Source organism: Lepidothrix coronata, unplaced genomic scaffold, assembly GCF_001604755.1.
Source record: "Lepidothrix coronata isolate B3197 unplaced genomic scaffold, Lepidothrix_coronata-1.0 Scaffold129, whole genome shotgun sequence".
NCBI lineage: Eukaryota > Metazoa > Chordata > Aves > Passeriformes > Pipridae > Lepidothrix > Lepidothrix coronata.
Genome location: NW_016690309.1, coordinates 2,444,561 through 2,460,865, shown reverse-complemented (window position 1 = coordinate 2,460,865; position 16,305 = coordinate 2,444,561). Strand labels below are relative to the sequence as shown.

General features: G+C 41.5%; 1 protein-coding gene across 11 annotated transcripts in view; it reads right to left on the bottom strand.

Moving 5' to 3' along the window:
- Positions 1-9,311, bottom strand: part of ABCC9 (ATP binding cassette subfamily C member 9) — a 68,880-nt gene extending 59,569 nt beyond the window's left edge. For 8 of the 11 annotated variants that reach the window (XM_017826591.1, XM_017826594.1, XM_017826596.1 and 5 more), the window contains exons 1-3: positions 9,156-9,310; positions 2,599-2,693; positions 989-1,154 (exon numbers count right to left, since the gene is read on the bottom strand). In XM_017826591.1, the coding sequence (XP_017682080.1) occupies positions 989-1,133 (145 nt within the window). In that variant the 5' untranslated portion in view covers positions 1,134-1,154; positions 2,599-2,693; positions 9,156-9,310. Of the gene's footprint in view, positions 1-988; positions 1,155-2,598; positions 2,694-9,155 lie in introns of all 11 variants that reach the window. The other 3 variants (XM_017826593.1, XM_017826597.1, XM_017826592.1) reach the window with 2 other exon arrangements.
- Between the last annotated feature and the right edge of the window lie 6,994 nt (positions 9,312-16,305).

Sequence of the window (16,305 nt, the reverse complement as noted above, 5' to 3'; positions counted from 1 at the left end):
TTATATTAGGTTATAATATATTGCCTGCTACCAAATGTTTTAGCTCACAGGTTCCTGTAGCCTATTATTCAGTCACTTTAGAGTCTTTTTGCATAAGAAAAACCCTTAAATCCCCAATTCAAGTATAGTCCCAAATTCAAATCTTCCTCGTGCAAGAAATGTATTCCTATGTACATATATGACACCAGGAAAGTGGCATGGAAGAACTGAAGTGCCATTTCTCATGCAGTTGTCAGGAGAGTATTTATTTTCATAAATACTTAGTGCCTTTTGATGGTTATTCAAGTCTCTTTATCTCCTATGATCAATTTGACAGCTCTGAAAACGTCTTATATTGTATTTATTTCATGCCTGCAAATTAAATGGGATAAAGAGATAACTAGAAAAAAAAAGTATCATTAGAGTACTGGTTTAGATAGGGTTTTTATACAAGAAAGCATGAGTTAGAGCTGTTCCACTGTCCTAAATTCCTCAAGGGGGATTTATCATTTCTTCTTTTCATTCCTGTGGGGGAAAAATAGAATTATCTCTATAGCTCTACTTTTGTTTACAAATGTTGGCAAAAAGAAGCAATTACTCTGTTCTAAAAATTTCCTACACTTGTCCTATCCTTAGTTCCAAGTTGCACATTTTAGATATTCTCTGAAATTCGCATAACTTGAAGGGAATTCAGACCCACTGCCCTGGGTCTTCTAATGTCTAATAATAGCAATTTCAGTTCTGAGGAAAACTTCTACAGAGAGAAGTTTGGCTCTGATGCCTCTGGTTCTCATCCATCTCTTCACGCTGATTAGTTCATATTCATATCCAAAATGCCTGCATTTGAAGCCAGTTGGCATCACATCCTCTGGGTGAAGCCATTCTGCCTCTTGGTTTTTTTTTTTAATCAATAAATATAAAACATCCAACGGTTTCACCACAGGACGAATAAAACCAGACTGAACATAAACCCGTGCTCAAGTGTTTGCAGGATCGTTGATTAACTCACCGATGAACAGGATTGGGAAGGTGATAAACAGCAGGAAGACATGTGGAACCAGGTTGAGGGCATCCACAAAGCAGACATTCCTCAGGACCCCAGCGCTGATGTTGTAGGCCGAGGCGTTGTCGTTCCCACAGAACGCGAGTCTCATCGCTCCCACAGCGTCTGGATACTACAAAAACAAAGAGAGATCTTTTGACTTCCAAGAGTGCCAGCATTGCCTTTACCTAAAGACCAAACAAACAGAATAAAGAGACACTGAACAACCCACGCAGTTGCATTTTGAAAGTTATTTTGGGCTACGTCAAGTATAGGCACGTTAGAATGAAGGCTGTGCTCATGAGACATTTGTATTTTGCTGATGTTGTTTATATTTATTTGTATCTACTATTTATAATAAGTGCTATTTTTAAATGAATTATGCCTTTTAGTGTTCATTAGGTGCACAGATCTTCTCCCTGTGAGAATAAGGAAGTTTTGAATAAGAAGTATTTCCATTTCCCCTAAGAAAACCCAAATGGACATAAGCTGACTCCTGTGTGTAAGTGCTTCTCTGGTGAGCCAACATTGCCTGTGCGACATCTCTAACCATTTGTTGCACCACATTCTGCTCTGGACCTTTGATATTTGTGATTTGACAGCTTTGCATTCAGTGATAATTTGTATTTCTTTGTTGTTGCACAGAGCAACAGTCACACACACAAGTCATTGGAGATGACTGACAAACTCTTACCCAAAGTAGGCAGCACTGAAGGTTGCACAGGCAGCAAATCAGCATTTGTGCTTGATCCTGCAAATCCTTATGCACGTGCTTAGACTCATCTAAGCAGTCCCTGACTACCATGATTTCTTAGAGATTATCTTTGTACACCAAGATAAGCTCATGTGTTCGTGCTTGCAGACCACAGTGTGACCAGTTTCTGGCTTTCATCAACCTGTGCATCTTTAATTTTTTCATTCTTCTCTATCAGAAGATGAAACAAGATTGAGACCAAAAATGTGTCCTTGCTCATTTCTTTGCCTGAGACTTAGAAGGAGCAACACAGTGGTTAGGATTGGGTTATATAAACTCATTTACTCACATCATTCTCTTTTCTCAAATTTCACATGCTAAAATAAAAAGGATATATTTAATTCAGCAAAGCATACTTCTCCAACAACATTGGCATTAATGACAAATGAGTTTTGCTGAATCAGAACCAAATAGAGATGCAAAAAAGGCATGAATGCAGTTTAAAAAAAAATGTTAGTTAATGGGGAGAAAAAGTTTTCCTTCTTTCCTCAAATAGTTTAGATTAATTCTGTGAGCCTAGTTGTTTAAACAAGGTAAGCATAAACTACTCAAGTAGTCCCTTAGAAGGAGCATAAACATGCAGATCTTCAAAAGATACAGAATTCAAAGGTGCATTTTGAACCTCTGCTAAACCCCCTTTTCACTTTTAACTAACTTCTTGCTGGTTCTGAAAAGCATAATCCATATTGAAACACATCAGTGACACTTGTAAAGGAGTTTCTTTGAAAAGAATGTGAGAAATGCAGTTCCTTTCCCAAATATATCAGCAATTTATGGCTGAGATTTGCCAGAAGTAAAACATAACTTGCATGCATGTACTTACTGTGATGCAAAAGCTGATGAACAACCCACTCAATCTTCAGTAAAAACCATCTGTTAATAGTCCAGAACAATTTGATGCAGAGTTTGGCCCATTCTCTATAATGAATAGAGTGATATGACCACTATCATTCCATCATTTTATTTTTATATAAAAATACGTTAATCAATAAATGAGACTAGGAACACAAAAGAAATATTATGTTAATATGAATTCTGTCTCAATTGAGGACTTATTAGCAAAAAAAATATGGAACTTTTCAAAAAGCTGCACAGAGATTGTGTGGGTTTAACTTGTAAAACTTGACATGTCTCCTTTAAGAGAAACCTAATGGTAATGATAATCTCTTGAAAATCAGAAGCGCTGTTTCCTCATTTTTATCGAAGGTCAGAAGTCCAAGGGAGTTCTGCTGGGAATTTTCCTCTCTTTCCCACAAAGAGGACTCTTTTCTGAGACAGAGTAAGATGCTGTTGTGGTCTAGTGGTTGGAGTGGTACCGAAAGGCAGGAGAATCCTGGGTTCAAATGAGCACTGAATCATTGACTTCCAGTGTAGCTTTTGGCTTCTGGTCAAAAATAAATCTGGGAGAAAGGATTAAAATCACGTCCCAGGGAAGCCAAGGGAACTGTTGGGGTTTTTTTCACATTTTTCCGGAAGGGAAATGGAATAAATGGAATATAGGCAGTAGGTGTTGCTGTGGAAGAAGGACTATTAATTTCATGGAGAGTGTTATCTCCTAGCTAACAGTTTGTAGAGGTTTCCCATTACACCAACAACACACTCTTAAAACCAATTGTCCTTTGCTGAGAAAAGAATCTGGTCCTCTTAGTTAATGCTGATGTGTAGAGACAGTGCCCATCGTACTGGTGATAATTTTCAAGAGTAGGTATGAGCACTTTATTCACAGTACTTTTGTTACATCTTCACTTCAAAAAGGAAGTAGAATTTAATTGTCTTCTGTTAAAATGAGACAGAAAATCAAGCCCAGGTTGTTTAGTTTGTAAAAAATCCCCCAGAAAATAAAAAATTATTGCTTTGCCAATGAAATGATAGAGGGTAATTGGCAATAAATTCCCAAGATTTTAAATCAGAAAACACTTCATCATTAATCAGCATATCCAGTGACCATATTCATTGGACCTCTACAGGCTTAAAATCTGTCTAAACATTTTGGCCAGTGTTGTGATGCTGTGCTGACCCAATGCCTCATAAAATGCCAAATCATAAAGTGCACAACTTCCCTTTTTAGCAGCACCCACCTCAGGACACACACCTACTACAGCATGGCATTGATAGGGAATAGAGGAGATAAGAACTCTGGAAGCATTAACAGTCCAGTGATCCTTCCTTCCTCCCTGCCTTCCATCCTTTTGTGCATTCCCACTGTGCTGAGAATGAGCTGTGACTGGAAGGGGAAGACTCATGTTCTCCATCTGTTGGTGTACCCCAACTTCCATAACACCTTCTGGTGTCTACACAGACAGGCTGCTGGCAGCTCCCTGTGTCTTCAGGAGTGGTGTATGGAAACACACTGCAGTACAGCAGAGATCCAAGAGACCCATCATTCCCTTCCCATCCATTTCTGGTACAGAAGGCAGATCTGTTAAACCCTCCACAGTTTTGTGACTCAAACCACTGGACCTTGCTCTATGTTTTTGGAAAACTTACAGACACAGGAGGCTCTGGAGGTGCAGAGCTGCACAGACACATCACCCCAGGAATAAAGCATGTCATGCAGTTTGTACTTCCTGGCTCAAGCTGCACAAATAGGTGAAATATATTGGATGAAATTTTACTGACATCTAAGGGATGAGGGAGAGTCCCATTTGGTTCAAAGCTGAAATTAGCCATTGCTTTCTGCTGCATCAGGACGTGCTTCCAGAAGCTCATTTTCATCACCCTCAAGGTTTAACAAGCTGTGTTCATCTCCAAAGAAGGACAGAAAGAAAAACCTCGAAGGCAGAAGAGCAAATCCTTGATTTCTCTAGACAGTGCAGGGCATTTTGCAACAATGCTTTTGCAGCTCCACTGAAAAAAACAGGGGCTGGACCATGACAGGGTTTCAGATGCCATCACTCATCCAAGAGTGCAGCCTTCAGTCTTCTTCAAAGAAAAATTTGATAACATAATGGCAAAATTTCTCAAGCCCACACTCAGATCCCATGCTTGGAAAGTTTAGTGTGACCACACAAGGACACATTCTCAGGGCTGTGAACAGTGCAAGTAGCACGTTCAAAAGACTGAAAAGACTAATTTGAGAGCCTAAGTTGCATTTTCAAACAATATTTCAGTATTGGGTGTTCTTTAAAAAAAGAGATCTTTAATAATTCTAAGAATTATAAAGATTTTTAAAAGGCCTCAGCTATACCGGCTTGAGCTTTTGAAAGTCTTCACTCAAAAAAACTGAGCCTGGAAACTAAGACAGTTTGAAAGACCATGATTGCAGATACCAAATTAAAGGTAGAGCAAAAAGGCACTATTCCTTCCTCTTCTGTAAACCCATAAGATTTCATCTCATTAAATGAAATGAAAATGTGAAAAGGAAGAACAACTAATTTAGAAAACCTATGAAGAATTGCAGTTGTGCTTACTGTTGTAACTCATCAAAAACTGCAGCTGGAAAGGAAGATGGAACACTTTCATGATTAAGCACTGGCCAAATTTGGCTCTCTTGATACAAATTAAACTATTCTTCCATCATTTTAACTCTTTTAGTGAGCCAGTGTTGGGCTTCAGTCAGAACTGGGTCTGTAGAGAGGTGAACTAGACCTTTAGAGAGGTGAATCTTGCCCATGTGCCATTTGTTTCTCTCAGTGCTGAGCACTGTGCAAGTACATAACTAAACACATGGAAGACTTCTTATGTTTTTCCCAAGCACCAGTTGTTGATCACTGCCAAAGACAGAATGCTGACCACATGGAGCAGCAAAACCTGTAAAGAACAGCTGTGCTGGAGGTCTTTGAATTAGCCCTCAGCAGGTCAGAACACAGAGCTGACTCACAGAGTTTCCCACCATGCAGCCAAAGGTGATTTTCTCCTCACCAGTGATGAGGAGACAGGCTTTTTAGGCCACAGTAAGGATGCAGGGAAATATCAGAGGAAAAACAGGGCTGCAGAGGAGCACGAGGAGAAATTTGAATAGATTTCTGTTGTCAAGGGTTGGAAGAGAAAAAGCAGTTACTGCTGCAACTCAGAGAGGGGATCACACTCCATAGCAGCCCCTGCCCTCCCACACCTGCCAAGACCCTTTCCTTGGGAACACCAGCAGCAGCACAAAGCCAGCCTTCCTGGAACTGTGCTCAGGTGAATTAAGCAGCAAAGCCAGGTGGTTTTATCACCCTCAGCAGCCTACTCCACGGCAGGCTCACAGTCCGGCAGAGAGCCACGCAAATATTAGTTCAGCCTCAGAATTAACAGTCTTTATCCCCCGGTGCAATTCCCAAAATAAGAAGCCCTCCTCACAGCAAGATTAACACCAGCGCTGAGCTGTTGAAGTTGCCATATTTCAATTCCAAAGCTGGCTCATGCAGGACTGGCCCAAGGACCACAGGAACAAGGCATAACAGTGGAGAAATGTCCACTAGTTTCCTAGCAAATCTTTATCTGTGGGTCCCAAGGGAAGGGAGAGTCACTGGAAAGCAAAGGCCTCTTCTTCTCATATGGATTTACAAAGATCTTTTCTCTAAGCTCATGCTCAGGTGGGAAACTTTGGAGCTGAAGATTTCTCTACAAGCTTTGACTGGCAAACAGCAGGGGCTGCAAAAAATGGGAGCAGTCCAACTGCCACATTAAAGCAATAAAATGTATAACCCAAACATGAACATTCAAGAGAGAAAAGATGAAAGGGTAGCAAGTTATTCTGAAATCTGTTGGTCATCTGCAGTTATTGATCACCAGTACTTGTCAGGTAGTAACAGCCTATCAGAATGGCTGTTGAGTTCCTCATATACTCATTTAATAAGACAACATTATTCATAGTTGTTACCAAAAAACGGCCTTCCCAGAGAAAAATTCCCTTTCTGTAGGATACAGTAGGCCAACATGTTATGCTGGGGTGATTACACTGAAGTGGGTACATCACAATATATTTGCTTCACTGCTACTTACAGCAGGAATGTAAAACTTTGCTGTACTTTATAATAACGTTGTCAAGTATACCAGGTTTAATCTGTCATTTCAGTCAGGGAAAATGCAATAATGTGATAAAGATCATCTGATAACAAGTATGTGCTACCTGAGGGTACCAGCTACATTCCTCACTCAGGGTGCCAAGTACCAGGTAAGTTTTTGTTTTAACACTTGTAGGCTGGCGGGCCTTTGCCCTTTACAGTTATTGACAAATTACTCGCTTTAACTCCTGTCTTTATGAACTCTGCAACTCATCAGAAATTCTCAGAGGTGGTTTTTCTTCCTCCCTTTGAAAATGGCCTTTGCTGAAGAGTCACATATGAGCTAAAGCCACCAGCAAAACTTCACAGAGGGGAGGGAATGGAAAGAACAATCAGGAGAATGGGCTCATGTGGGTGCCAGTGGAAGGCAATTCTCAGCCCTCCTTTACATCATTTGGGACTCTGATTCCCTCTTGGTTTACTTTAATGAGGATGTGAACTATCTGAACAGCACTTCACCCTGCAATGAAATGGCTAAAAAACCTTGTGTCCTTTAAGCATTTAAGTTTTTATGCTAAAATCCCCATCACTGGCAAGTTGAGACTTCCTGGGTTTGGGTGAAGGTGTACAGACATAAGATAACAAAGAGAAAACAGCAAAAAAAGTGATTCACTATGAAGAAGACAGAGGTTTTGGGAAGAAAAAAAATAGGTCAAAGTAGTAAACATGAAAATGACATAACACTGAACCTAAACACTCACAAATATCATATTAACAAGCACAAATAGGGATTCTCAGGGCACTAAGCCAGTCCATGAGATATATTTTCCACAAGCAACTGTGAGGAAGACAGTGGAAAAACGGTAGATAATCTGAATTTCCATAAAAGTTATGAGAACATCCTCACATCCTCACCAAGTACAAAACTATAAGAATTCTAGTGAAAGACATTTTAACTACCTTAAGGGTCTTTTAAAGTGGACTTAAAAATCTTCAGATTCAAGAGTTTCATCTTACCTGGATTATACCTCTGTTCGTCATGCTCTGCAAGATACTTATGACTATAGAGAAAAGAGTATAAATACACTCCTCAGGTGGAGCTTCCTTGGGGGAATAAAAATATTTTGAAAAACATTTATTGCAGTAGTTCTGTTGCCCATATTTAAAAAAAATATACGGATTGATAGCTGCACTTGCTAATTAAAAGAGATCAGTTTACAGAGCATACTTGTGTCTCAGTTCAGATCGAATTTCATTTTGGTCTTACATCTGATATGCATTATATGCCTGTATATGCACATATATATAAATGTCTATATAGAGAGACAGACGTGTATGCATATAGGTGCAGGATTGAGAAAATACTCCCAGTTATAGAAAAGTTCTTGTCTTCTGAATAAATCAGTCATTACAAAAGCAAGAATTTTTCTTTCCTTCTTGAATTTCACGGAGTGAATTTCAACTAAGGACGAATTATGAATTTGTAAGTTTGAATAGACACAACGGAAGGCCTAACTCTGAGGTTTGCCACAGATTTTAGGTGAGTGCTCTGAATCCTTTTTCCTTCTGGGTTGAAACCTTCTAGTTTGTCCTTCTTACCCTCCTAAAAGCACTGGACCTAACCCAGTCTACGTGATCTACAGTCCATGCATCCTTTGCAAAGAGTTCTGCCGAGGCAGCGGCAAAAAGCGCCGCCCCTTTAAAACCTGTTTAATAAAAAATGATCCTATACAAAATCCCATTTCCTTTTTATTCCTATTTAAGCTGTGACCACCCATTCTAGACAGACCCCTCTTCCTTGCTGAGCACTGTCCCAGTTACCCTGGGCCCTATAGTGATGAATTACCTCTGGTGCCTGTCAGCGTTCGCATCGCTCGCTGCCGTAACCAGCAGCCTGATCCAAACGTTGCTGAAGTCAATGCAAAGAATCTCATTGACTTTGGGAGGATTTTTGGATCAGGCTCCAAACACAGAGAAAATCACAGCAGCAGCGGTGCTAAACAGGCTGTTGGCACTGCAAAGCCTCTCACACAAACATCTGCAGTGGTCTCACAGGTCTAACACATCGCTTTTTTTTCTCTTTTTTGGTAAGTTTCTCCACACAATGCCATTCCCAACACCAGCGTGCTACTCTGCCCCGCTGCTCTAAAACCTTCCACTTCACATGCCAAGACAGGACAGCTTAAAAAAAAAACAAAACAAACATAACCCTGTGAACAGCAGCAAAAAAAAAAACATCAGCAGGAGGAGACAGTAAAGGCTGAGAACGCCTGCGAATGAAAAAGGAAAAGGAAAAAGAGATTGGAGTTGTAATCCCAGGAAAGAACGAGGAGCAGCCCTGTCCCAGAGATATAAAGGGAAGGAGGAGGAGGTGGTTAGTGGGAGATAATGGGGGAGGGTCATCGCATGCCCCGGTTGGTTGCTGAATGTTAGAACAAACTCTGCAGCTTACCTTTGGCAACACAAACCCCAAATCCCAACCCAAACTGTCACTCGGCTGTGCTATGTGATCAATATCATCCCGATGGCAGGATTTTCCTCCACTTAGTGAAGCCGCTCCAAGCCCTGGAGCGGATTATTTTTAGGCTGGTGATGGGAAGATCAGCTGCTGCCTCCTATCGAGTTTCCAAAGTGCACAAACTCTTCTTGTCTTTCTCAGACGCTGAAGGGGGCAGGAAACGGGGAAGAGACAGGCAAGCAAAAAGCACCGATTTTTCGCCTCCTGAAGCTGCGGTCCCCCGGGATTTCTTCTGCTTGCTTTTATTTTCATTTTTGCCCTCTCTGGAGCAGTAAGATTCCAAGAGGCTGCGTTGCAGCACATGGACTATTAGCAGATGGCTACTCTGAAGTAACTGATTTAAACAAGGTAGTCTAACTTCTGGCAGGCTTGCAGAGACTCAGTTTTGGATTTCTTTTGAATTAAGCTTGGATAATTGTAATTTGACAACGTAATTTTGCATGCCTTCCACCATATTGAGCAAAAAAGCCTACTCAGATATTTTAGTTACTTTTTTTACTTACCTAAATCCCTCCAGCTGTTCTGCTTAAAAGACAGACCAAATCTCACTTTTTGATCACATGGATCTGTTCTTTTGAAACAGTCTTTTTAAAACTTGAAATGAAATTCCAAACTAATTTGATTGCTCATACCAAGAATACAGTTTTCAATACAATAGCCCTTTTTTACATGGGATATTTTTTAGCTGAAAAACACATGGTGTATGTTCATTTAGTGCGAAAGAAGTCCTGAGAGGGTCTACACACAGCCAGTTGGTTTGTTTGCTCATTTTTATTTCAGTGCCATCAAAGGTGAACCAAGATTCATATTTTTCCATCATGGCTTGAGCCCTAAAACTCAAAAGACAAATTGCAAAGGTCTGGGGCTTGTGGTGCCTCACAGGACACATGGCAGCTCTTGGAATCGTGGAACATCCCGAGTTGGAAGGGATCACAAGGATCATCAAGTCCAATTCCTTGGACTTGTCATTAGGTACTAGAGCTGGAGGCCCTTGGGACAGAATTTGCTTAAACCTTGCAGGATCCAGGGGTTGCATCCACATCACTAAAGAGCAAATGATTTGCAATGGATTGAGGGGAAAGACGTTTCCATGCCAGGAGAGGGGTTACAGTGAGCTCTGGGCTGAGGATGGGGTTGGATGGCTGAGGCCAAACACTGCAGGACATCAAAATCTTGGCAAATCCAGATTTCTCCTTTTTCTCTGATGTTTCTTACCCGACTGTTGTAGGGATGAGAAATCAGAAACCTCAGAACTAGAGAAAATGAGCATCTTTTGTTATCTCCCTTTTATTTGAAGCATCAACACAGCATTACACTGAGACAGTCCTCAACAGTCCTCCACAGGGCTTGAAAACTTTTATTGCATTTACTCTCCCCCCCATCTTTTAGTTCTTCCCTTTTTCATGTATTAAAGTTCAGTGATTCAGATAAAAAAAGATTGTTGATTGCAAGCTTCCAAGTTCTGCTATGTATCTATGTCTTGTTACACAAGATTTAATAAAAAAAAAATCTTTAACCCACCTAATCATCATCTGAAATAGCATTGTCATGTGCTATTTTTGAAAATATATGTAATGAGTTATATTTATGATCACAATTTTCTTTATCAAAACATGGAAATTTAGTTAATTTCTGTCTATTAAACTTCATAATTTAACTCAAAATTGTCTAAACAGGAAGGGGAAAAAAAAAAAAAAAGAAGGCAAAGTGAATGTGGAATCAACCAGCATGTTTCATTTTGCTGTTTCTAAGTGAAGCACTTTCATTCCTCTACATGACAAGCTAAAATGTTTTGAAATGTTTTTTTTTAAAGGATTAAGAAAAATGAAAAGCTCTTGAATGTCAGAACACTCTCAGCTCTGATCTGAAAGGGTATTTTGCATCAGGGCTTTTCGATTTGCCAGGGGTGGGGGGAGGGAAGCTGGGGGGGGAAGGAGAGTGAGGGGGAAAAAAAGGTAATTACGGGAATTCGAAATGTTTTAGGGTATGTTTGGACCTTTAAGCGAGCGGAAACAACCACAGGCCGATCCTCAGGTACAACACGTCGTCAGTTTTCCCACGTCAGACTCCAGCAGACGAGAATTCTGGTACCGACCGACATCTCCCCGAGAAGGAGAGGGAAGGGATGCGGGGAGGGACGTGCGGAAGGATGCGCCAAGGGATGGGAGGAGGGATGCGAGGAGGATGCGGGAGGGATGCGGGGAGGAATGGCGGGTGGGATGCAGGGAAGGATGCGGGGAAGGATGCGGGGAAGGATGCGGAGAAGGATGTGGGGAAGGATGCGGGAAAGGATGTGGGGAAGGATGCGGGGAAGGATGTGGGGAAGGATGCGGGGAAGGATGCTCCACCCCTCCGCCGCCCCTGCCCGTCCCCGCGGGGCACTCACCGGCGGCCGGGGGGGTCCCTCCGTGGGCTGGTGACCCCGGAGAAAGGGGAATATGTGACCATGGCTGACGGGCAGCTTAAAGACAGAAGCTGCTTCACCTGATGGCCTCGTGGAGGGAGGGGGGATGCAAAGAATTCTAAGCAGATCTCAATGAAAACGCCGAATTTTGGCTCCACGAAATCCACACAGATTTCCACGCTGTGGCAGGCTTCCATCAGCCTGGCCAGCCAATCCCAAAGGAACCAAAATGGTGAAGGAATAGTGTCAGTGGGAAAAGCTTTTCATGAATTAGGGTTTTCACAAATTCCTCACCGATGAGAGGATAATCACCTAAGAGCTGCTGCAGCCTGGATTAATCTGCCACAGGTCCTGGCTGAGCACTCTCCAACTGGATTGTCCTGGTTTATTTAACCCACTAACCAGGAGGGGAAAGGTGGCTGCACTCTGGGCAGTGTCATCCCGACAGGCTGCTCTGGTTCCAGCTGACAACAGCTTGCTCTGCCATTTTCCACGCTGTGGACCAACCCATAGGTCTCCCTCTACGTGTTCTTTATGTCACTCCAAGATGAGCAATGAAGGCACTGGATCATAAGGAGCTCCCACTTACTACCCAAACTCGGGTAGCTGCTTGCAGGCTCCCAGTCTTTCCCATTTCTTAGGGGAAGAGCTGAAATCACCATCATTTCACAGGTGATTCTGTTTGAACTGTGGATACTAAAGCAGCTGTTTCGGAGAAAACATGGATGTTGTGCCGAGAAAGTGGGGACAAATTCCTTGACTAATATAGTTATACCAGAGCTTTATGCTAATATAGCAATATAGTAAATTATGTAAATTATGGACTGTCAAGTCTTTATTTTGCTTCTAAACTTGTCACCGTGACAGAATCCCCACAGAGCTGTGTCAGTTCTCGTGCCATCATATAAAAAGATCAGACTGACACAGCTTCAAGATTCTTTTACTTACACTTACAACCCTACATATAAAAGGAAGGTTTGCTATATTTGTTTTAATTACACATTGCTCGTTGTTTCCAAAAAAATAATAATGGATCTATCAAGAAAATTATAATGAAGTAGCAAAGACTTAATTTTCTATTTTCAATTTTTTTAATGTAATGGAAAATGCAGCCAGGTCTTTGAATAACTTCTCTGTCCCTTTTCTACCTGATCAAAGATTGTCAGTAAAAGCACAGACCTTAAGGCAGCTCAGATGAACAACAAAAGCAACCCTTTTAAATATTTATTGTGATTAGGCATGGAGGGGGGAAGCAATAGAATCTCAGTATTATTCGAAATATTTTCCACAGCTTCTTTAAAAGTTATTACTCCTGGTTTCTATGGGGAAAAGTGTTGTGGAAAATATATACAGCAAAATTTCAACAGAGCAACCTGAGCAGCTCTAAGGACTCTATATGGAGAACACAAGAAAATCCCAGACCTCAGAGTTCATCACTATAAAAGGTGAACAAAGCCACAGGACTTGAGCAGGGATTTACAAACCTTCTGATCTTTGAGGGACAACTGCACACCAGAGGCACCACAGTTTGCCTTGGTAGCTCCTAATCTTGGCCAAGCCTACATGCAAAGTTAGATCCTGCACAAAATAGAATTTTTCAGACCTCTAGTTTTATTTGGTCTTTTTGACAAAGGTTGTTTTATTAAAAAAAAAAATTAAAAATCAACCCTATTGTCAAGCAAATACATATAGTTTGGATTGCATTCTTTTTTTTGCTTCAAAAACCCTACAAAACCTGAGAGCTGTTCTTTTAACATTGAAGGGCTTTTCAAGGCTGTCAAGAATAATGCAAGATCTCCACATCTCCAACTGCAGAGGAGTTGCATCCTAAAAACCATTATGTAAACTTTTTGTATTATAATTTAAATTCTACCAAACCCACAAATCCAGTCGTATTATAGATTACAATGATATTGTGGATTTTGTGTGTGTGTGTATCTGTGTGTGAGAAACTGGGAAAAAAGGTTGTCTTTTTGTTGTGCTATATTGAATTTTTGTCCTCTAGGCTGTCACTGGACAATTCAGACTATTATTGTGTGTTGCCCAGAAAATCATCATTATTTCTAAGCCAGCAAACCCACCAGTTAGATTTTAATGCTCTGCAAACAAGGCAGAACTAAAGTAGGATTAGGTTCATTTTCTCCCATTCAACTCAACCAGATATCTACATTTCTTAGTCTTAATTACAAATTTTGGCTTTTAGATACATAGTAGCCAAAAATAAAAATTTTAGGTGTCTAATTTCAGTGTGAATGCCTGGAAGGGGAGTTAGATACTAAACAGAGAACTCGCCTCACCCAGGATTAAATAGCAGATATTTGATTTCTTATGTCTGCTGGTTGGCCAGACTCCCTATATGGCCTTTGGAGAGAAAAATACATTTTCAGAGGATTATTCTTTTCATCCTAAACTGGATATATAAGATAGTGGGAACTAATTCCCCCCTGGGTATGACCCTATCACCCCATGGAGAATGAGAGTGTCTACATAGTTGTCATAGTCTTAAGTAATTCACATATGTAGAATTATGGAAGTGAACTCCTGCTGCTCCACATGCTATGTTTGGAAATGAACTTAAATCACTCGAGCACTTCTGAAAATTTTAAGTGTATTTTTTATTTTCTTTGAGGTATGAAAATAAATTTTCAGCCTGATATATTTTTGCTTGTACCTATGTTATTGTGTACAGCAAGAGAATACACTAAAAGGACAATAATCATGACAAGTACCTTGTGGAAATCATCCCCACCATTTTTACTAGGCCTGGCAGAACCCACACAGTCCTTCTCCCACATCCCTTGCCATCTCTGATTGTAATTCCAGAGGTTGTCATACTTGAGCCCTGCTGCATTCCATGCTGGGGAACATGTACAGCATAAGGGAAAACAAATCATCGAAACTATAAGAAACCTCTTTTATATGAGACTATTAAATTAATTTGCCTACAGTAACCCTGAAATCTGACATCTGTTGTATACAAAGACAGCCTGCTAGTTTGTTTGTTTTTATTGTCCTAGTTACAGGGATAGTAACTAGCTCAGAACTATGTTTTGGTGGACTGTACTGGCAGCTGAGTGAGCTTGACTGGGAAAAAATGGCAAAAACACCCCATTGTGACTGGCCCAGTGTATCCTTGGCAAGGATTACCTCAGGAGCAGGAATTTCAAAGACCCAGAAGGGAATTCTGGGAGAGCTGCTGTGGAGACAGGGGAACTTAGAGAGCTGAATACCTTCCCTGGTCTCTTAGAGGACCCTTCTGCTGTGGGGCTGCTGAGGGTTGAAGAACCCTTGGGAAGGAAATCACCCTGTCCCAGTGTTGGGGTCAGAGATGGTAGGGTGCACAGGGGAGGTAATGGCCAGCTGCAGCTTTCTCTCTTGGCTCCTTTTATTCAGGATAAATCTCTGGACATATTCAACTTTGGAAACTGCATACAAATTGTGGAGCTGGGCTCCTGTAAATTATGGCAGCCCATTGATTTTGGCAAGGCAACAGCCTGTCCCACCTCCAGCCCAGCCCAGCTCTGAAGCAGTGCTGGCTGTGCAGATGATGGTCTGCTGCTGGGACGGAAAAGACAGCTAAAGTTTCCTATCCTGTGTGGGATGCCTTGTGGGAGCAGTCACTTTTGCAGGCTGCATCCAAACTTTGGAAGGAAAGCACCCAGAGCCGGTATTGGTGGTGCAGACGATAAAATACCGTGGGAAGGTAAAGGCTGCAGGGGCTGTGATGGCAATTCAAGGAGTGTGAGTTCAGTGTGGAGCTTTCTCGGCTGGCACTGAGATTTTGCTGGATATTTTCAGTTTAGCTACAGGATCTCTATGAGCGTGAAAGAATGGGCTGGTACACATAGTTGGAAAGGAAAGCTCTGAGTGCATAATACAGCTGATATCCTTTGCTGTGAGTGTGAAACCCACTGAGTGTTTTCTCTCCTGTCACGTTTTGCTCCAGAACGAAAAGCTTTCGTTGCCTTTTACCTTCCACTGCCGCATTTCAGCAGCTCCACCAGATGGCGTGGTGTACTTCCAAAAAAGAAATTAAATGTACCTACAAAACTTGACCACCGCCTCCAAAATCAAAGACTCCCAGGGATTTCTCCCACACCTCTCCTTTACCTCCACGGGACACCACCGGCACTAGGGGTGGGTTCTTTACTTCCACAGGAAAGGTACTGTTATCCTCTTTCTGGAGCCAACATCCAAGGCTGGAAAAGCACCTCCAAAATTGAATATGTCTGGGGATTGCTCCCTCAGAAGAGGTGCTGGGACAGAACGCTGTTGCTGGCCTTTGATGACGCTGGCTTTGAAGGAAAGCGAAAAGCTTTGTGTCACAGTAAGCAAGTTGTGCTCATTACCTCCTCTCCACAGCAATTACAGAGCTGCAGTTCCCACTTTTAGGAAAAAAAAAAAAGCACAGCCTGGAAACCTATATAACAGAAAGATACACACTGAACATATATGCTAAAAAATTACTTTCTAGGTGGTCACATCCGTGAAGACACAGACTCACCTGAGGAGACAGACCTGGGTAGAAACAGAGGACACACCTCATTTCCTTCCCTGCCATGTTGAAAGATAAGCTCTCAACAAAATTTGTTGATTTACCATTATTTCTATGGGCTTCTTTCCCCCTTCCAAGCACAGCTGATTTCCTAATTTCTTGCAGCATATTTGAGAAATTTGCAT